This window comes from Podarcis raffonei, chromosome 14 (assembly GCF_027172205.1).
Source record: "Podarcis raffonei isolate rPodRaf1 chromosome 14, rPodRaf1.pri, whole genome shotgun sequence".
NCBI classification, from domain to species: domain Eukaryota; kingdom Metazoa; phylum Chordata; class Lepidosauria; order Squamata; family Lacertidae; genus Podarcis; species Podarcis raffonei.
Window position 1 is genome coordinate 6,680,538 of NC_070615.1, and position 17,471 is coordinate 6,698,008.

The 17,471-nt window shown below is 47.0% G+C and overlaps 1 protein-coding gene across 5 annotated transcripts; it reads left to right on the forward strand.

The window, feature by feature from the left end:
- The first annotated feature begins 761 nt into the window (after positions 1-761).
- On the forward strand, positions 762-17,270 carry CCPG1 (cell cycle progression 1). Of its 5 annotated transcripts, XM_053366152.1 has the most exons (11): positions 762-898; positions 5,394-5,464; positions 6,126-6,252; positions 7,840-7,919; positions 8,527-8,740; positions 10,311-10,361; positions 11,705-11,959; positions 12,783-12,794; positions 14,205-14,326; positions 15,023-16,422; positions 16,847-17,270. In XM_053366152.1, exons 2-11 carry the CDS (start codon positions 5,405-5,407, stop codon positions 17,028-17,030), a joined length of 2,505 nt encoding a protein of 834 aa, XP_053222127.1. In that variant the 5' UTR covers positions 762-898; positions 5,394-5,404; the 3' UTR covers positions 17,031-17,270. The 5 variants fall into 5 exon arrangements, with proteins under 5 accessions (XP_053222127.1, XP_053222126.1, XP_053222128.1 ...); XM_053366151.1 differs by lacking the exon at positions 12,783-12,794 and having other exon boundaries at positions 14,178-14,326; XM_053366153.1 differs by lacking the exon at positions 12,783-12,794.
- The last annotated feature ends 201 nt before the right edge of the window (positions 17,271-17,471 follow it).

Here is a 17,471-nt window from a genome sequence, read left to right on the forward strand (position 1 = left end):
GCTACAGATTTAAGGGGCCCAGTGTGACCTTTGTAGCTCCAGTGAAGTTCCTCTGAGCTATATGCTGTCACAAACTGATTGGATTGCCTCAGAACTACTCATACATAAAAGCTCAGTGTCCTGTATTTTTGTCTCATATCTCAGAAAGAAATGTACTCTTAAAAAAACCCAACAACTTCAATTTCTAAAAAATGATGCTCTGTTCTGCTTCTTAATATCGATTTACAAGATACTACTAAAAAGAGAAAATCGGCAGGGAGCACTGCTCCTAAAAAGGCCGTTCTTCGCTGTGATGTAGGCAGCTAGCTAGGCCAGGCGAGCGAGTCATCTGTCCCCCCATTCTCCCGCTACAGCCGCTGGGCTTTGAGGGCCAGGCTCCGCCGAGCGGCCCCAAGAGCGACAGCCTTGCCGGGGAAGCACCCCGCTCCTTACCGGCCGCCGGCGAGAGCTCGGGCCTCCCGACTGCAAAGGATGCTGATGCTGCGCCGGGCTGGCGGCGTCACCATGGCAACTGCCTCAGCATCTCCCCACATCACGCGTCCCCGCCGCGGCGGCGCAGCCTTTGTTGACTCAGCGTCCGGGTCTCCGCCAGCGCTGGCCCCGCCCCGCAGCGCCCGCGGCTCCTTGGGGCCTGTAGTCCCCGCGCGCCTCCCTCTGCCGCGGCGCCTGGCAGAGGCGAACTACCGCTCCCAGGGTTCGTCCGGGCCCCGCGGGAATGCGCAGGCGCAGTGCTCGCCTCCGCCTTTCCGGCTGCTTGTTTGTTGTTCTGGCGAAGGAAGGAGGCGGCGACGGCCGTGACAGCAGCAGCGGCGGGAGCAGCCCGGCCCGAGCGCGCCTCACCTTCCCCGGCCTCTGCCTCCCCTGAGCTCCTCGCCCTCAGGGGGCCGGGCTCGCTCAGGTAGGCCCGGCCGGGAAGGTCTCCTCGCCATCGGGCAGCTGCGCCCTTTGCTCAGCCAGGCCCCCGAGAGGCCTCGGGAGGGGGCGGGCAGGTCTACTCGGGAGGAAGCGGGCTTCGGAAGGCTACCTCCCCGCGAGACGCTCGGGAAACGCTTCCTGCTGCAGGCCTCGCCGCCTTCGGGACAAGCCGCACTTTGCAGTTCAGGGGTTTCCAAACATAGCTGTCAACTTTCAGATTTGAAGATAAGGGATCAGCAGCCTCGAAAATAAGGGATCAGCAGCCTCACCTGTCCCGGGGACAGTCTACGGGATATCTAACAATCCGGGATAGCAGCGGGAAGCGGCGCTGGAATAACGGAATTTCCCGCAAAAAAAAGGGAAGGTTGACAGCTATGTTTCCAAAGCAGAGGCGCCTTTGGATTAGTGGCTGGTTGGCCCTTCACTGAACTGGAACTTTTGAGAATAGCACAGAGTCGCGCAATTATTTCGCTCCCCGAGTCCAGCTACTCCGAAGCCTCCCCTTGGCGCAGGTGGAGGTGGGTGACCACTTGGCTCCTTGAGGGGAAGGCGAGGCTGCAGCAGCGTCCCCTGCCTGTCCTCTCAGCTGCTTCAGGGGGCTCTTGGGATTCCCAGGCTGGCCCTGGAAAGTGTTTTGCTCTGTGACAGCTGACTCAGGAGAGGCGCTGCTGGTTCTTGACCAGTGCCTGGATGCAGTAGTGGGCTGGGTGAATCCTGACAAGGCAGTTGCTATGGGAATTGGTTGCCTGCCCAATGGAGTTGAATTGCCCCTTAAGGAGCACATGTGTCATCTAGGGGGACTCTTAGATCCAGCATTGGTGATGGAGGCTCATGTTGCTTCCATGGCTAGAAGTGCCTATTGGCCAGCCATTCCTGTGGCCCATGCATTGGTCTTATCAGATTGTTTATGGCCATGTGCTTTATTTGGGGCTGTATCTGGGCTTTGTTTGGAAAGTGAAGCTGGTGCAGAATGCAGCAACAAAGTTGGTGAGTGGGGTAGCTAGCTGCAAATGTATAGCAGTTCTAAAGGAAGAGCATTGGAGGCCAGTTAACTACTGAGTCAGGTTCAAGACACGTGTTGGCTTAGGACCTAGGTATTTTCTGAGCCCTTCCCTCACAGATTTAGCTGACACCAACCCTGATAAATTTCAGGCAATTTAGTAAAGACATTTTTATTTGCTTCGGCATTTGGTTAGTTGATTGAAGGAGATGTTGCAGGTCTGTGACATCATTTTGATTTATTGTTATGGATTGGGTTGTGTGTTTTTTTAGATTGTTGTATCATTTTATGTTGCATCTTGCTTTAGGATTAATTTTAATGAAGATCAAGCACCTAAATGAAATAAGTAGCACACTTGTAACTAGATGTACTTTGATGGGAAGCTAACATTCCTCATGACCTCTGGTCAGAGGGTGTGATGGACAACATGGGGAAATTAGTTTCTTTCTTCCTAGGAGAAAGCCCCAAAACAGAATCCTAATCAGGGTACAGTTCTGCCATATTTTAGACAATTCCCCACTAATTTAAAAGATTTTTCTAAAAATTGCCAAAGGTGGCTGCCTGAATCACTATTAAAACAATGCAACAATTTAAAAGCTAAACCGTAAGGAGTATAAAACAGTAAGATAAATCATTATCTGTACAATCTAGAGTGTTCCTTGGTGGGGTGTAATTATAGCATCCCTGCAAATCAATTTCTGGAAGCTGCTAGCCCACCTACCCACAAATCCCTGTGTTAAGATATTGTGTTTTAGAAGGGAATGACTTTCATGGCTGGTTACCTGGAATAACTTCTCCCTTGCTGCTAAGGGAGCTAGCTAATCAAGTGGCTTTAGAAGTACAAGTGGTACAAATAACAAAAATACAGAGCGATCAGTAGCAGCCATTGTATGCAAGATTGATAATCAGCTAACATCCTTTAACGTTAAAAAGACATAATGGCTCTGCTTGTTGACTTGCTGTCTGTTTTAATACTCTGCACAAGAATGACTATTCCACCTGACTTCGTTGCCCTAGGACTACTTTGCATATGTTTCCATAGGTATAAGACAAGCCCCTTAGAAGTGGAGGAAGGGGCAAGGCAATGTCAATCTCTTCCTGCAGAGTGATGCCACTCATGCTGAGCTCCCTGTTCTGCCTTTGAAGTGGGGAGGTGGACAGAAACCCGCCAACAAGCCCTGAAACAGAGAGGGGCTGAGCTGGCTTGGGATTTGTTGGTTCCCAAGTAGACCCTACTGATTTGCTTCTACTTTCTGCCCTAGGTGGCAAGAGTGGGCAGGCTGTGGGTGTGGTGGTGGCTCTGTCATTTTGGTTAAACTCTGCTCCTGCCCAGCTGAGGTTTGGTTTGCAGCTGTATCCGGGAGTAAGCAAACACAGTGGAGGTCAGCATGTATAGGGTTGGGCTGCCCCCATTTTAAACTCTGGAGCTGAGGGCAGGTGATCACCAGTTGAGATGACAGAAAAACCTGTTATGTGAAGAAAGGCTTTCAGCAGATTTCATTAGCACTGGGCTGTGGTTGGAGTTTGAAGAGCTAATATTCTGCCTGTATCCAAGAAAGTTCAAATTGCTGAAGGTAGTAGAGCTGTTAGGTTATTTTCAGTGGCAGATAAGGCTTAGAATAATAAATGTTAAAGTGGATGTTAGGATAGGTTCACTGTGGGTGGAATAAAAGATCAGTGCGTTTCTGGAGAAAGGGAATGTACTACACTCAGTCCCATGGAATTTCAACTTTCTACTCTTCGAAAACCCTTTCCATATAGAGTTGTCTGCAACAAGCTCTCCTGTCAAGGATGAACTCTCCATCTGCACCAGGGGCTAGCAAGGAACTGTTTGGCCAAGTCCTTGCAAACTCCAAACTGGAGAGTCTCCACTGTGCAGGGCATAGACAGTTATGAGAAATGAGCTGCCCCTCAGCTAGCTGGCCCAGCATTGCCGACCTTCCTGGGAGCACAAGTTTAAAACCACTGCTCTAGTCAGCTTAGATTTTAGCCAAGCGTTTGCTGATAACTATTATTTAAACAGGAAAAAAGATACTGGTGAAAAGACAGAAAAGCTGCAGAGTCTGTGGCTAGATGCTGTGAATACAGGCAAGCATGCCACTGGCTGAGAGCAGAATCGGGCACCCTGAGCACATCAGCTGCATTTGTCAGAAGAAAGGAGGTGCCTTCCAACCTGTCTGGCTAGTGTGCAGCCAAAGACCCAAGGAAGCGAATTGCTTGGCTGGATGGGAAAGAAGTAGCTAGCCAAGTTTTTCAGGGATCAGTCTAGGAGCCTGTTTTAGTCAGTATTTTTCCTTCAAAGAAAAGGGGGAGGAGTGTCCCTCTGATATTTGCATGTACCTAGCAAAGAAGTGTAGTTAATACAGACAAGGCATTGTTCCTTAGGGAATGTTACAGAGCAAAATGGGTGATCTTCTGAACTACCAAGTGACATTCAGCCGTGTCTAGCATCAGGTTATGTGTTTGTGGGCAAACAGTGACTGTTTTTACTACTGCTTGCAAAATAGCAAAGGAGGGAAGTGTGCTTGAGTACTAGTTCATCACAAAACATCTGGGAGCTGCTCAGACATGACAAGGCAAAGTTTTGGATATATCAAGTGAGGCATTTCTAGTTAAGTTAATGAAATATTGGCTCCCTTCTACGAGCTATTGATGAAGCAGTAGTTCCCCACCCTACCCCTTTCAGAAAGGGTGAGTTGAAGCTGCAGCAAATGGAGAGAAGATCAGTTAATGATCAGAGGAATCGAGAATTTCTCTTCAGAGTCTAAGGAGGTGATAGAGCAACATTCACATCTTTCTCTGAAGTAGGATAAGGTAATCAGTGGCTACCAGTCATGATGGTTGTGGACCACATTTTTGGAGACCGTTTCTGGATCATCACTGGGGACACTGCCGTTGCGTTTATGTGGAATTCCCATAATGTGCATCTGATTTGCCACTGTGAGAATAGGACGGGCCTTTGGCCCTTCTTACATTCTTAGAAAGGCAAGCAGAGAGAGGCAGTATGTCTGTGTTTGGTACTGGAAAAGGAAGAGGCAAAGGTTCAGCTGGCCCTCTTGTAGTCTGCCCTTCTTCCCTAGTTAAATTTTGCTTCATGTTTAGCATATGGTAGGTGGCCATATTTAGAAAGCGTTTTCTCTTTGAGTTAGATGAGAGATGGCCCTAGAGACTCTTAGGCTGTTTGCCAGCTATGGGGAGTGTCTTCAATGTGGGCACATTGCAATGTGAGCCCCTGCATTGTCCACATAGCTTAGATTGGGTCAGGTGAATATGGACAAGAAGTTAAGGTTGGATTAAATCACCTTTGCTCCCCACTCTGTGATCCCTCGAATGCCATGGACTGGCTCTTTCTAGATTCTGTTTGCAGTGGTGAAGTTTGAAATGTATTTGAACAGAGATCCCCATTTAGAGTCAAGTTGGCTAATCCTTTCAGGTGCCACATTTGTACTGTTCTTCGTTTTTTGTTTTTTACTTTCAGCATCTGTCAAAATGTCTGAAAACTCCAGTGACAGTGATTCATCTTGTGGCTGGACGGTCATCAATCATGAGGTAGGTACTCTATGGCAGTGTATTTTAAGTGGGGCTGGTGTTGATTTGCCCTTAGACATTTCAAGCTCATCCTACAAATTTCCTTCAATAGTTGTTACTTTGGACTCAATGAAGGACGAGTCCCCTATGCAGTTTTCTGCAGTTTTCAGCTAAGACACCAAGATATGAGTTGATTTCTATAGGACACTTAGTTGAGTCAAGCAAACCTCACAGAGCCCAGTAGCAGGGAAGAGCACTGATGAAGTTGATCCCATTATCTTAGACAGGGCAAAGGAGAAGTCTAGATACTTCCATAACCTCAGGACCACTGCAGCAAAATTAGATAAATGAGAGCAGTCAGGATTTGAGTTTGATCTAAACTTGAATGTGCTTCAGTAGATTATGCTATGCTGGCTTATGGTTTCCTGATAACCTTGAAGTAATTTCTTGTATGACTTAAAGCCCCCTGAAGATAGTCTGGGAGAGATGCATGTCCGAGACCCTGGAAAAGTGCTGCTATTCAGAGTAGCCAAGGCATTGAGCTGGATGGACTGAGAGATGCAGTGTGCAGCCCTTTGGGCTCACAGGAGCCTTTAGCCATTTATTTATTTTGTTTGTTAGCTATCACCAGGTGAGCACCTCTAGTTTCACTTGAGAGCTCCTCCTTTTCTTTTTCATTTAGGGCTCTGATGTTGAGGCTGTGGCATCTGAATATGAAGCTTTAAGTGGTCATGTGGAGCCAGCCTTGGATGAATCTCTCTCTCTCGCACAAGGTGATGAAGGGCAAGAGCAGCCCATCGACTTGCAAGGTAAGCCTTAGGCCACAACTATGCCACCTGCAACCCCGTGTGCAGTGACGACTCGACTGCTTCGGTCGTGAGCTTGGGAACACTTGCGGAACTTGAAGATGAATCTGATAACCAGGACATGTCAGTAAGGGCAAGTGAGCATGGGGAGCTGCCTTATAGAGAGACAGCAGGCCTTTGTACAGCCCAGTATAATGACTGGAAGGTTTCAAACAGGAGACTTTCCCCAGCCCTACTTGGAGGTGCTGCCTGGGATTAAATCTGTAACCTGTGTGCAAAGCAGATGCTCGGTCATTAACTAACAGCAAACATAGGAGCTGGGGCAAAATGACCTTGGATTGTGCCATTGTTAATACAGGTATATTCACGTCTTTCATCCAGGGAGCTCAAAGTGGCATACCTGGTTCTCCCTCTCTGCATTTTATCCTCACAACAACCCTGTGAGGCAGGTTACGCTGGGAGTCTGTGACTGGCACAAGGTCACCCAGTAAGCTTCGTGGCTGCATGGGGATTTGAACCCTGGTTTTCCAGAGCCTAGTTTGGCACACTAACCAGTACACCACACTGTATCTCTTAACAAAAAGCTAGTTAAAGCTGAGGAGGGCATGTAGAAATACACTGGAGGGGCAAGCTGTTATAGAGAATGGGGATGCATTTGCCATAAGAAGGTGTGATGGCACAGAGAGCCAGTGCTGTGAGGAAGCAAGCAGACCGAGCCACTTCAACACTCTGATGGTCCTCTGCGCTGTCACCAGGTGTGCTTTTTATTTCCTGCCCGCCTCCACTGATCAGCCCTTTCACCTTTGGAATGTCTTTGCTGTCCCAGTGAACTCACTGTACAGTGGTACCTCGGGTTACAGACGCTTCAGGTTACAGACTCTGCTAACCCAGAAATAGTACCTCGGGTTAAGAACTTTGCTTTAGGATGAGAAAAGAAATCGCACGGCAGCAGCGGGAGGCCCCATTACCTAAAGTGGTACCTCAGGTTAAGAACAGTTTCAGGTTAAGAACAGACCTCCAGAATGAATTAAGTTATTAACCCGAGGTACCACTGTATCTTCAAAACTCCTCAGCCATCCTCCTCTCCTTCGCTTGCCAACTTCACTTGCATACCATGTTCTCATTTTCCACTCCCATCACTGCTATCTGGATGACTTAAAGGTTTGATGCGGGGAGTGGAGTTTTGCAAAGTTTCTTTTTCGCCCAATGTTCTCCACCCCATTTCAGTTTCCTGGCCTGACCTTTTCTACCTTCTGGCAAGAATTGCCTCTAGGCATAAAGGAGCAGTTTTGCAACCAAGACAAACACAAGGCAGCCAAGAGTCTCCTTGTAACTGTTCGCAGCATAGGAGTGTGGAATAAACTCCCTGCCATTGTTCTGGAAGCAAACCCAGGGAAGGTTTTGTTTCTTTGTTTAAGGAAGAATTTGCAATGCTTACAGAATGGATACCTAATTTGTCTACAGGGTGTTGTCTTCCTTTCCTTTCTTTCCTTTTCCTTTCCTTTCTTCTCTTTCTCTCTCTCTCTCTCTCTGAGATAATTGTAGTACTTGCCTGTTTATCTTATATGTGCTCAATTTCTATTTTTGTAGCTGAATTTGGCCAAGGTGATGTGTCATCCATGATAGTTCAAAGTCATTCTACCTCAGAGGCCACCAAGCCAGTTCTGGAGGTAAGATGTAGTTCTATGAAGCACACAAGCGTAATAAACAATGGAGCCCCACCAACCCCTGCTGGCCGAACATGATAGAGGGAAATATTCACCGTAGGGTTTGCTGCTAACTTGCAAGCCCAGCACCTGCTGGTGACTCTTTTGGGCTAGTTTGGTGGGAACTTGAGTCCCAAGCAAGAGCATGTAACCCCCAGGTAGTTTCTTTAGAAAAATAGCTTCCTTATATTACATCATAATGATTTAGTAAAAGTTTGTTGCATTAGAGTTAGTTATTTATTGAACCCATATGCTGCTTTTCTAGAATAGTTTTTCTCAAAAGCAGTTTACAAAAAATATTTTGTCATATTAAAGGAGGGATGCAGAAGGGAAAACAACAACTAAACAGCTAACTCTGCATTTGTAATCTTTGCCGATCCTTTTCTGAGATATACCTTGAAATGTACAAGCAAACATGGGTTACTGTGTTTTTTGATGTGAAGAATTCCCCTGCACCCCCAAAAAAGCTGCAGTGGAGACGTTCCAAAACACTTGGAAGACAATATAGATTCCACAGGTGAGAAAAACGCTTTATCCTGTGTGACACCTGTCATTTTACATTACATCTAAGGATGAAAAAGAGAAAGTGACAGATGAAAGCTCCTGTGTGGGGGCAATTAGCGATGACTCTGACATTGTGACACTTGAGACACCGAAAGTCGAAGAAATTGGAAGCCCAGAAGAAGAAGAAGCTGTGCCTGCTGATGAGGCTGTTCCTGCCCCTGAAGATTTTAACATGGGCTCCTCTTCGAGCAGCCAGTACACCTTCTGCCAGCCAGAAACAGGTAGGTGACGTCTCTTGCACCTTGTAGGCCAGACTTGGCCAGAAAAAGAGGCAGCAGGTAGTGCCATGCTCTGCAGGCTTCACGAATCAACTGACTACCTTTCCTGCTGCCAGTCAGGTTAAGGAAATAAGATCAGTTTCAGGAGCAGCCCGTGAATGTGTCAGCAGTGACTTGAGCAGCCTCACTTTCATTCCCCAAACTGTGGTCTCGTATATGGCCTTTCTCTTAAAAGAAACTGATTTTGCACCATACTGATGGGTCAGGTGATTAATTCTTGGCGCAGTCCATTTAATTCAGTTAACAGTATGGGAGATCATGATACCACTTGCAAGAGACAGGTAACATGGGAGCCAGTCAAAGAAAGCTCATTCCTAGCTAAGCTTTCCCTCCAGCTTCCATTCCTATGTGCTGGTGTTGTTTGTTCTTGTGGTTTTTTTTATATAACCCCCCCCCCCTTGCTGGTATGGTACCAGGAGTGTCTGTGGAAGTGGTTGATGGCCTTTGAAGCTGCGCCCTATCTTTAAATACAACACCATGAAGTCTTGGGGAAGAAAATCTCCTCTTTCCAAACCACACCTAAGCTAGACAGGGAAAAGACGAAGCAGAAAAAGTGCCGTGGCAGAGCCCTGCATGATTTCTGTTAGGGGGGAAAAGATCTTTAAAAAATTGGAGGCTGTTTAGTTTCACCTTGGCCTGGATGTGAGGTTAGGCTCTTTTCAAGTGTTAATACTTTGCCTGTTCAGCCTTTTCTAAGCAAATTTGCTATCTGGCCTCTATCACCTCTTCAAGTCCCGTGCCTTTTCTAATCACTGCAAATTTAGAAATGAAATGCTAGAATTGCCTGCCTGTTCATCAGATGCAGTTGGCTGATCTTATTCCCAAGGGATGTTGGGATTCCAGGACGGAAGTCTCGTTAGGTAAGCCACCCTCCCCCAACATGGTGCCCTTCAGATGTTTGGGATGCTGCTACCGTCAGCCCCAGGACCATATGGGGCTGCTGGAATGTTAGGAGATGTACTTCAAACATCTGTATGGCACCAAGTTGGGGAATGCTGCTGCAAGGAAAATGCTTTCACCCAGCAAATGTGTTTTGCCTGTGTGACTGTCTCTTCTGAGACTTCCCCAGCAGCCATCTAAACATTAACAGAATGTGCTTGACAATCTTAAAGTGTTCATAATTCTGTTTCCCAGGCTCCGGCCATGTGCCTCTATTTAAAATCTACCCAGAAGCAGTTTGTACAGGGGCATGTCAGAGACTGGACTGTGTGCACATTACAGGGCCTTCAGAGTCAGGGTCTCAAAATCTTGAGTCTGGGAGAGTCTGGGCCTAGGGACCACCCCCAGCTGCTGACACGACAGCTGCTCTTGGGGCCAGGGGTTTCACATGTACCAGAAAAGAAGCCTTGGAAACCCTAATGTCTAATTTGCTTTTGGTGATCAAGGTGTCATGTATCTATGCTTTCTTGCTATCTGCTCCCACCCTAGCCAAATTGCTTTGTGGTCCTGTGTTGCATTTTCCTGTTAGTCAGCGGTTAAAATCTCTTCTTTCTGTTATATATACATACAAAAGCCAGTTGGCTGGAGAAGCTCCGGAAGATCCCAGAGTGTATCAGTGGATGGGGTGAGCAGCTAAAGCAGCAAATGGCCGGCAAGGTCCCTTTCCAAGGTGGCCCTGCTGCTTGTGCCTGGTGTGAGCTGTGGCTTGTGGTGTGGCATCTTGTCTGCTTGTGTGGTGGGGACAGCAGTTAGCTCAAGTTGTTGCTTACCGATGGCAGGGTCAGGAAAAGCAAAGACAAATGTGGAGGAGGCAGGGAAAGGGAGGAAACAGTAGAGGGGGAATCCATTTGGCTTATCTTGGGAAGCCCCCTGCATTTTGAATCTGGGTAGCTCTTCTCCAGGGACAACTGTAAGAACAAGCCTATACCCCCTAACTCAACTAAAATGTGTGCCATTAAATGCAATAATCTATTACAATATCTATAGATTAATCTAATGCGTCAGGTTGTTCCTCTTCTTTCTGGCTTGCTCTTGGCATTCTGCTTTGCATCACTGGCCTATTGGTGATGTGCTTGGATGTTGAGTGAACTGTCTGCCTTAGAACTGGCAGGAATCTTAAACTTGTAAGTTACTAGGGAGAAAGCCCTTTGGGTTGTCAGCAGGAAGCAGGGCTATTTCTGGTCCTTCAGCCACAGTAACCCCCTTCCATTTGCTCCATGGCCACCTGAATGACCATCCTGTCACTGGTTTCTCATAGTGGGTGCCCCCCCCCATGATCTGAGGCCATGTGGCCTTGGCATGAGCCAATCTTTACCTTACAATCCTGTTTTGACAGATATTTTGCATTTGCATTGGAGCATATATGATGTTTTCAGTTGCAATATAGATGGAATGGATAAAAAGGCCATTTAGTCAGGCCCCCTACTCCTAAAAATGCACCCACACCCTTCCTCCCAGGACTCAACCCACATGATCCGGCTGTTAATCTACTGATCACTGCAGCAAGGAACCTACAGTGCAGCCAAGTTCTTGGTTACTTGAGCACAACAACTGAGCCCCACACTGCTGGCAAAGCAGAGTCCCGGGGTACATGGGGCAAGAAAATTCCTCCTGGTTCTGGGTTTCTGCTTTTTCAGAAACCCCAAAGCCAAGTTTTGTCAGAATTTTAAAGACCCCAACACCTTAAATTTTAAGAAATATAATGGTATTTTTATCTATATTTTCTTGCCCCTCTGAGGGAACAAGGATATCATTCTCTGTACACAACTGAGGGGAGAGGGTTTGCTCAGAACTAGCGGCTGTGGATGAGGACATGGCAGAAGGGGAAGCTCCCATCCTGCCACAAGGGACACACCTTAGCAGGCTCTAATCTTCTCCTAGGATGGAGAGAATAATACTCCATGTGTCAGGCTAGGAGGCTGCACATTCCTTGCTGACAGCGTAAAGGATTGTGGGTTTGCTTTTCAGTCTTCCTGCCTCGTCCCAGTGGCGAAGAATCAAGCAGCGACGAAACCAGCAATCGTTCCAGCCCCACCCTGAGGCGACGACGTGCGAAGAAGAAGTTGGTCTCAAGTTCTGAATCAGAGGATGTGCCACCTCTCGAACAGGAGACCGAACAGGCCAAAGAGCATTCGCACAAACATCAGTTCAGTAGTGGCCTTAACAGGTGCATTATCCTGGCATTGGTGATTGCAGTCAGCATGGGCTTCGGGCATTTTTATGGTGAGTACATGAATCATTCTTCATTGAACTAATAAGAAATACATTTTTAAACCAGTGGCATTTCCTCACAGGGTGCCGTAAAGACCCTGTCCTATCCCCTGCAGGCCAAATTTGAGAGGTGGGCAGCCCCACTCACCTGACATCGCTATGATTGTCAGGACTTCAAAGCAGTTAAGAGAGTTGGCGGCATACGGAACTTAGCTTGAGGACATTTACATCTTCACAAGCAAAAATCCCTGCTTGGACTTGCAAGTGCCCAGGTTGCGCCTTCAGACCAGTCGCCTAACTTGCAGGGTCCTTGTGGGGAAATTCTCTTGCACATTGTCCTCAGCTGCTGGGTGGGAAAGTGGGATATAACAGAGACTGACAATATAGATGAAAAGAGATATGTGATTCTTACAGCTGGAGTGTGTGTGTGCATGTTCTCCCTGCTTTCCTGTCAGTCTGCAAGCTGAGGGAGACGTCTCAGTTAACTGAGGCTCGTAGGCAGGATGGGTGGCGTGATTTGGCCCATTCCACTGACACACTCTTGCATTGTGTGTGTCAGTTTGAAATTTAGTTATAAAATCCAGTCACTGATCCCCTGCCTGTGTTTTGTGGTTTCTGCTGTTTATCCCAAACATAGTAACCAGTCATCTAAAATAGAGAAAGTCCTGTGTGCAAAATTCCTTTAGTTGACGACCCAGATTCCTGATGTTCTGTTCTAGTATTCCATTTTTAATGGTGTGTAAAAAGAGACTAAAGATTCTTGACTGAGTTATAAAGCATTCAGTAGAACAACCTTAGAGCAAAACTTAACACCTATCCATTATTTTGTCCTCAGGGAAATATGAAGGTAAGAGGCTTGGGTGGAATGTGTTGCTGCGAAACAGAGGCCAATGGCCTTTTCCCTCACCTTCTCACTCTGACATGCTTTTTGACTGTGGATGCTCTAGCACAGGGGTAGGCAACCTAAGGCCCGTGGGCCGGATGCGGCCCAATCACCTTCTCTGGGTTATTTCTGTTGCATAGAAATTCGTTCATTTCCCCCCCCCCCCCGCAAAATATAGTCCAGCCCACCACATGATCTGAGGGACGGTGGACTGGCCCACGGCTGAAAAAGGTTGCTGACCCCTGCTCTAGCAGATTAACCTTGTTTTCCACTGGGGGGGGGGGGCATCATTGCAGGCTTTTGGACTTGGGCTATTCAGTCCAGATCCTACATTGGGAAACATTTTTTCATGACTTTCTGGTTCTTTGGCGGTGCACATTTTGATGTCAACACTGGAATTCCTGGATGGGAGGCGTTTGTGTGCCGCTTGTATAGGAGAATCAGATTAGCCTTTTGCTTCTTGAGAAGCTAAATGTGCCCGCTGGGCCAGTAGTTTGTGCTCAGGCACTTAACAAAAAATTTCTATGTGCTTGTGTGGATTCCAAGCATCCTGTTGCTGCTGTCACCCCTTGTACCTTTTCCATGATTCTTGAGACCAGTGTCCTTCCCCCTCCTGGGTGGACCTGCCCTTCATTGTTTGCAGTTGGTTTGTGCTCAGAGGGCAGGACTTTGAAGCAGCCTCCACTGCTCTCCTCCTAGTCACTAACACAGGTCTGGGGAGGATTTGTGGTCCTCTGGCTGATTCCAAACACTGGCCATGCTGGCTCTTGGTGTTCAGCAACATCTAGAGGACACCAGCTTCCCTAGCCCTGCTCTCATGTCACTGAGTGAGCATTTGTGACATGACATTGCACGATATAGATTTGCATGTAGCTGTTTTCATGTTATTTGTACTGATCGTAGTACTTCATACGTTTCACCTTTTCAGATTTTCAGAGAGGAATGTATGTTACAGGCTTTCTTTGTCCAAATTGATGCTGCTATTGTAATAGATGTTCTAAGGAGGCCTGACCTGGATTTGCCCCTCTGGTTTTGCTGTTTTGCTAATACAGGTTAATGTGCAGCTGTGCATAGGGATACACTGGGGCTTTGTGAGTGTTCTGAGCCCCATCAGTCTGTTCATTTAATGATGGATCAGTGTCTTTGCCACTGAGCTTAGCTTGCTTTCATCAGCATAGCGTTCATGCCTTATTTTGTTAATGCAAAAGTCTAGCACAGCTGTTGCAAACAATTAAAAAGGTGACTGTTTTAAACTACACTGTTCACTGATTAATGTACTATGCAGGACTGAAGAGAGAAAAGCCATCATCACTGATAAGCTGCCTAATTTCCAATTTTTCTTGTCAGATAAAAGAGAAAATTTTCTGTTTCAAGGTACTGTTCAGACCCAAAAACGCCAGCAATTGGTTGAGAAAACTCATGAAGATGAACTGAATGGTATAAAGGATAATCTTATTCAGTGCCAACAAGAACAAGGCATGAAAGCAGAATGTAAGGTAAAGGTGGCTTTCCCATCATACTTGAAAGCGAGGATGATATTTTGCCTTTGGCTTCCAAACTCCACCTCCATTGGGAAACTTTGCTGTCATTACTACCGCAAGTGTTGGAAGCTGTCTTCTAGATGAAGGCATGGCAAAATCCAGTCTTGGCATAGCAGGCAATTTTGAACTGGTTCAGTGTCAACCACAGAGGGTAGGAGAAGATGCCATTGTATCTGCATCTTGAAGCTTTCAGAGTGGGTCAGCAGATTATTCTGTAGCAAGGGCTGGGTAGTCCCAGTTGCCACTGTCCTTGCCTTGAGCACTTTCTCCCCCGAAGCATATTCAGCCTCAGCTTCCTCTGTGCTTGGCCCATGCAGGCTCCATGGCTCCCCTCCTCCTTCTGGGGCTGCAGCCACGCACCTTGCTGTGGACAGCTAGCCCCTAAACACACCACTCCCGGGCAGCGTTTGTGAGGTTTTTTATCAAAAGTGGAGGAGACTCTGCAGGCTTTGTGGGGGAACGTACAACTCTGCACAGCCTGTTCCCCTTGCCCCTAGAACAAGTGCCACAGAAGCTCCTTACTAGCCCTATTTATCCATCGATAGGTTGCTCCTGCTTAACTGTCCTCCTCCACCCTCCCAGTATTCTTGCAGCATTTGGACACTGGCACACAGCAGCTGATGTGTTTGCTTTCATTTTGTCTCTGATCAGTCTCTAAAGGAAGGCCTTGAAACATGCTTGCATACAACAGAAGTGGAAAAGAAATCATTTGAATCTCAGAAGCATCATCTTGCTTCAGAAAACCAGCACCTGAGAGAATCTCTAGAGAGGGAGGAAAAAGCTTTGGCATTGCTGCAAGAAGAACTGAGGAAGCTGAGAGAGCAGATTCGGCACCTGGAGAACAAAGGTTCTGGCCCAGAGTTGGTTGCCACCGAGAATCAGAAGCTGAAAGCCCACCTGGAAGAAGAAAGGCACCGCATGCAGAGTTTTGTGAAGCAAAAGGAGACTCTGTTGGCAGAGGCCCAGATGCTGCGAAGGGAACTGGACAAAGAGCGCCAGCTGACGGTGGCTCTCAGGGAAGAACTGGACAAGTTAAGTTCTCAGCAGACGTCTCCTGAGGGGGCAGGTGCTGGCGATGAGAGCCAAGAAATAGAAGCTTTGCGGGGAAGGCTGACAGAGCTGGAGCAGAAGCTGAGCTTCGAGCAGCAGCGTTCTGACTTGTGGGAAAAGCTGTATGTTGAAGTCAAGGACCATGCCGAGAAGAAAGAGCAGACCGAGAGGCCACAGAAGCCAGATGGGAAAGGAACCAACAAAGCCAAAAAGAAGCCAAAAGGAACATTTTTTGGTTCTGTGAAAGAAACCTTTGACGCCATGAAAAATTCAACCAAGGAATTTGTAAGGCACCACAAAGAGAAAATTAAACAGGCCAAAGAAGCCGTGAAAGAGAACTTGAGGAAATTCTCAGATTCTGTGAAGTCCACCTTCAGGCACTTTAAGGACACAACAAAGAATATATTTGATGAAAAGGAGAAGAAAAAGTACAGTGACAGCAGGCATGAGGCGAACAGAAAAGGGAAAACAGGCAGCTCTCAGGAAGGGTTACACAAGCAGGCGGCCCACCGCTCACCTGGCAGCCAGAGAGAGTTCAGAGATGGAAGGCGATCCAAAGAGAGCCGCTCCCCTCCGCACTTCTCCAAGGACCCTCCCTTCCAGGAATGCCCCAAAGGTAACAGAAAGCATCGCCCTCTTGTTCTCAAGGGATGTTCGGGCATCTTTGACTGTGCCCACCAGGAGTTTTTAAACCTCTTCGACAAAGACTTGGACCCGATTCGGGCAGATGAATTTAATCAATTAATGCACAAATATTTGCAGCAAGAAGTAAAGAACTTCCACCACTGGCGAGAACTGGAGATCTTTGTGAATAGGTTTTTTCGTAATGGCGTCTTTATACATGATCAGATGCTGTTCACGGACTTTGTTAATGACGTTAAGGATTACCTTGAAGACATAAAAGAATACCAGAGGAACAGCGATGGTGTATTTGAAGACCTGGATAAATATATCTACCGATACTACTTTCATTATGATCACTTGCCTGAGCACGGACCAAGGTTAGTACTAAAATTCTGCTAATAATTTAAACTGGGCATGTTTGAGTTGTGAAAGAAGGAACGCTTCAGCTGGCTGACCTAGCAGGTTATTTCCCTGTTTGTTTGAGCTTTGCAGTTGCTGCTGAGCAGACAAGGAAAGCCTCCATAAAGAGGGGTGATTATGCCATCCTCAGATAAAGGCACCAGTTCCATTGTACATTAAGCACCACAGTACAGAATTTCTAGTGTAGCAAAGTGGCAGCATGTGTCAAAAGGAACGGAAGGAATTCCACTCCACCCACTTGCCGTATCCACTTTGCTTATTTTAAATAACAAAGTTGGTTGTAGCTTTTCGGAGGAGTTAAAACGTTTGGGGCATTGGGCTTAAGGCCTAATACTGAGGTGCTCATGCAGCACTAACTTCCCTCCTGTACTTTCCTTTCAGCCACCCTGCTAGGCGGGCTCCTTTCACGCACCCTCATAGTCCACAGCAGGACAGACATGCTGCAAAGCACCAGCATCGCTACAAAAGAGAAGGCCGGTGGCACAAGCAAGGGCGCAGCAACGGAAGACACATGGCAAATTTGGAGATAGAATTGGGCCAGATGCCCTTTGATCCAAAGTATTAAACAGCTGTTGTCCGATGGAACCCAGCAGGATGGTAAAAATAGTGGACGCGTGGCTATTTCTGCAGCTGGCTGAATCAGCAGAGCAATCGAGGGCCCGTTTCCCCTTTCCTAATGACACTCCCTCTCCCCTGCAAAGATCAGCCCAGCTTCTCCATCTTTCTCCTTTCCTTTCAGCCTCTTGGGAAACATTAATTTGGGTGCAGTCCTACTATTGCAATAAATTAAGCAGGGTAAGCAGTAGCTTGTGTGTGTTTGCAAAATAAGCTTCTTTGCACTGGTTGGTACTAGAATTCATACTTGATTCAGACTTAATGTTAGAGTAATATTATGATGTACTAATTTCATCTCATACTGTTCAGAAGCATGTCTGTTTTACAACTGTGTATTTGTTCTTGTGATGGGGTTGGAACCTGTCGATTTCATGTGTGTGCTATTTTCCGA

What these genes read in the sequence shown, in the direction of transcription:
- CCPG1 (XM_053366151.1), top strand. Translation starts at nt 5,405, where the DNA reads ATGTCTGAAAACTCCAGTGACAGTGATTCATCTTGTGGCTGGACGGTC. An exon ending in AGAGTGTATCAGTGGATGGG is followed by an intron (nt 10,362 to 11,704) that starts GTGAGCAGCTAA and finishes TTTGCTTTTCAG; the next exon opens with TCTTCCTGCCTCGTCCCAGT. An exon ending in GGGCTTCGGGCATTTTTATG is followed by an intron (nt 11,960 to 14,177) that starts GTGAGTACATGA and finishes TTTTCTTGTCAG; the next exon opens with ATAAAAGAGAAAATTTTCTG.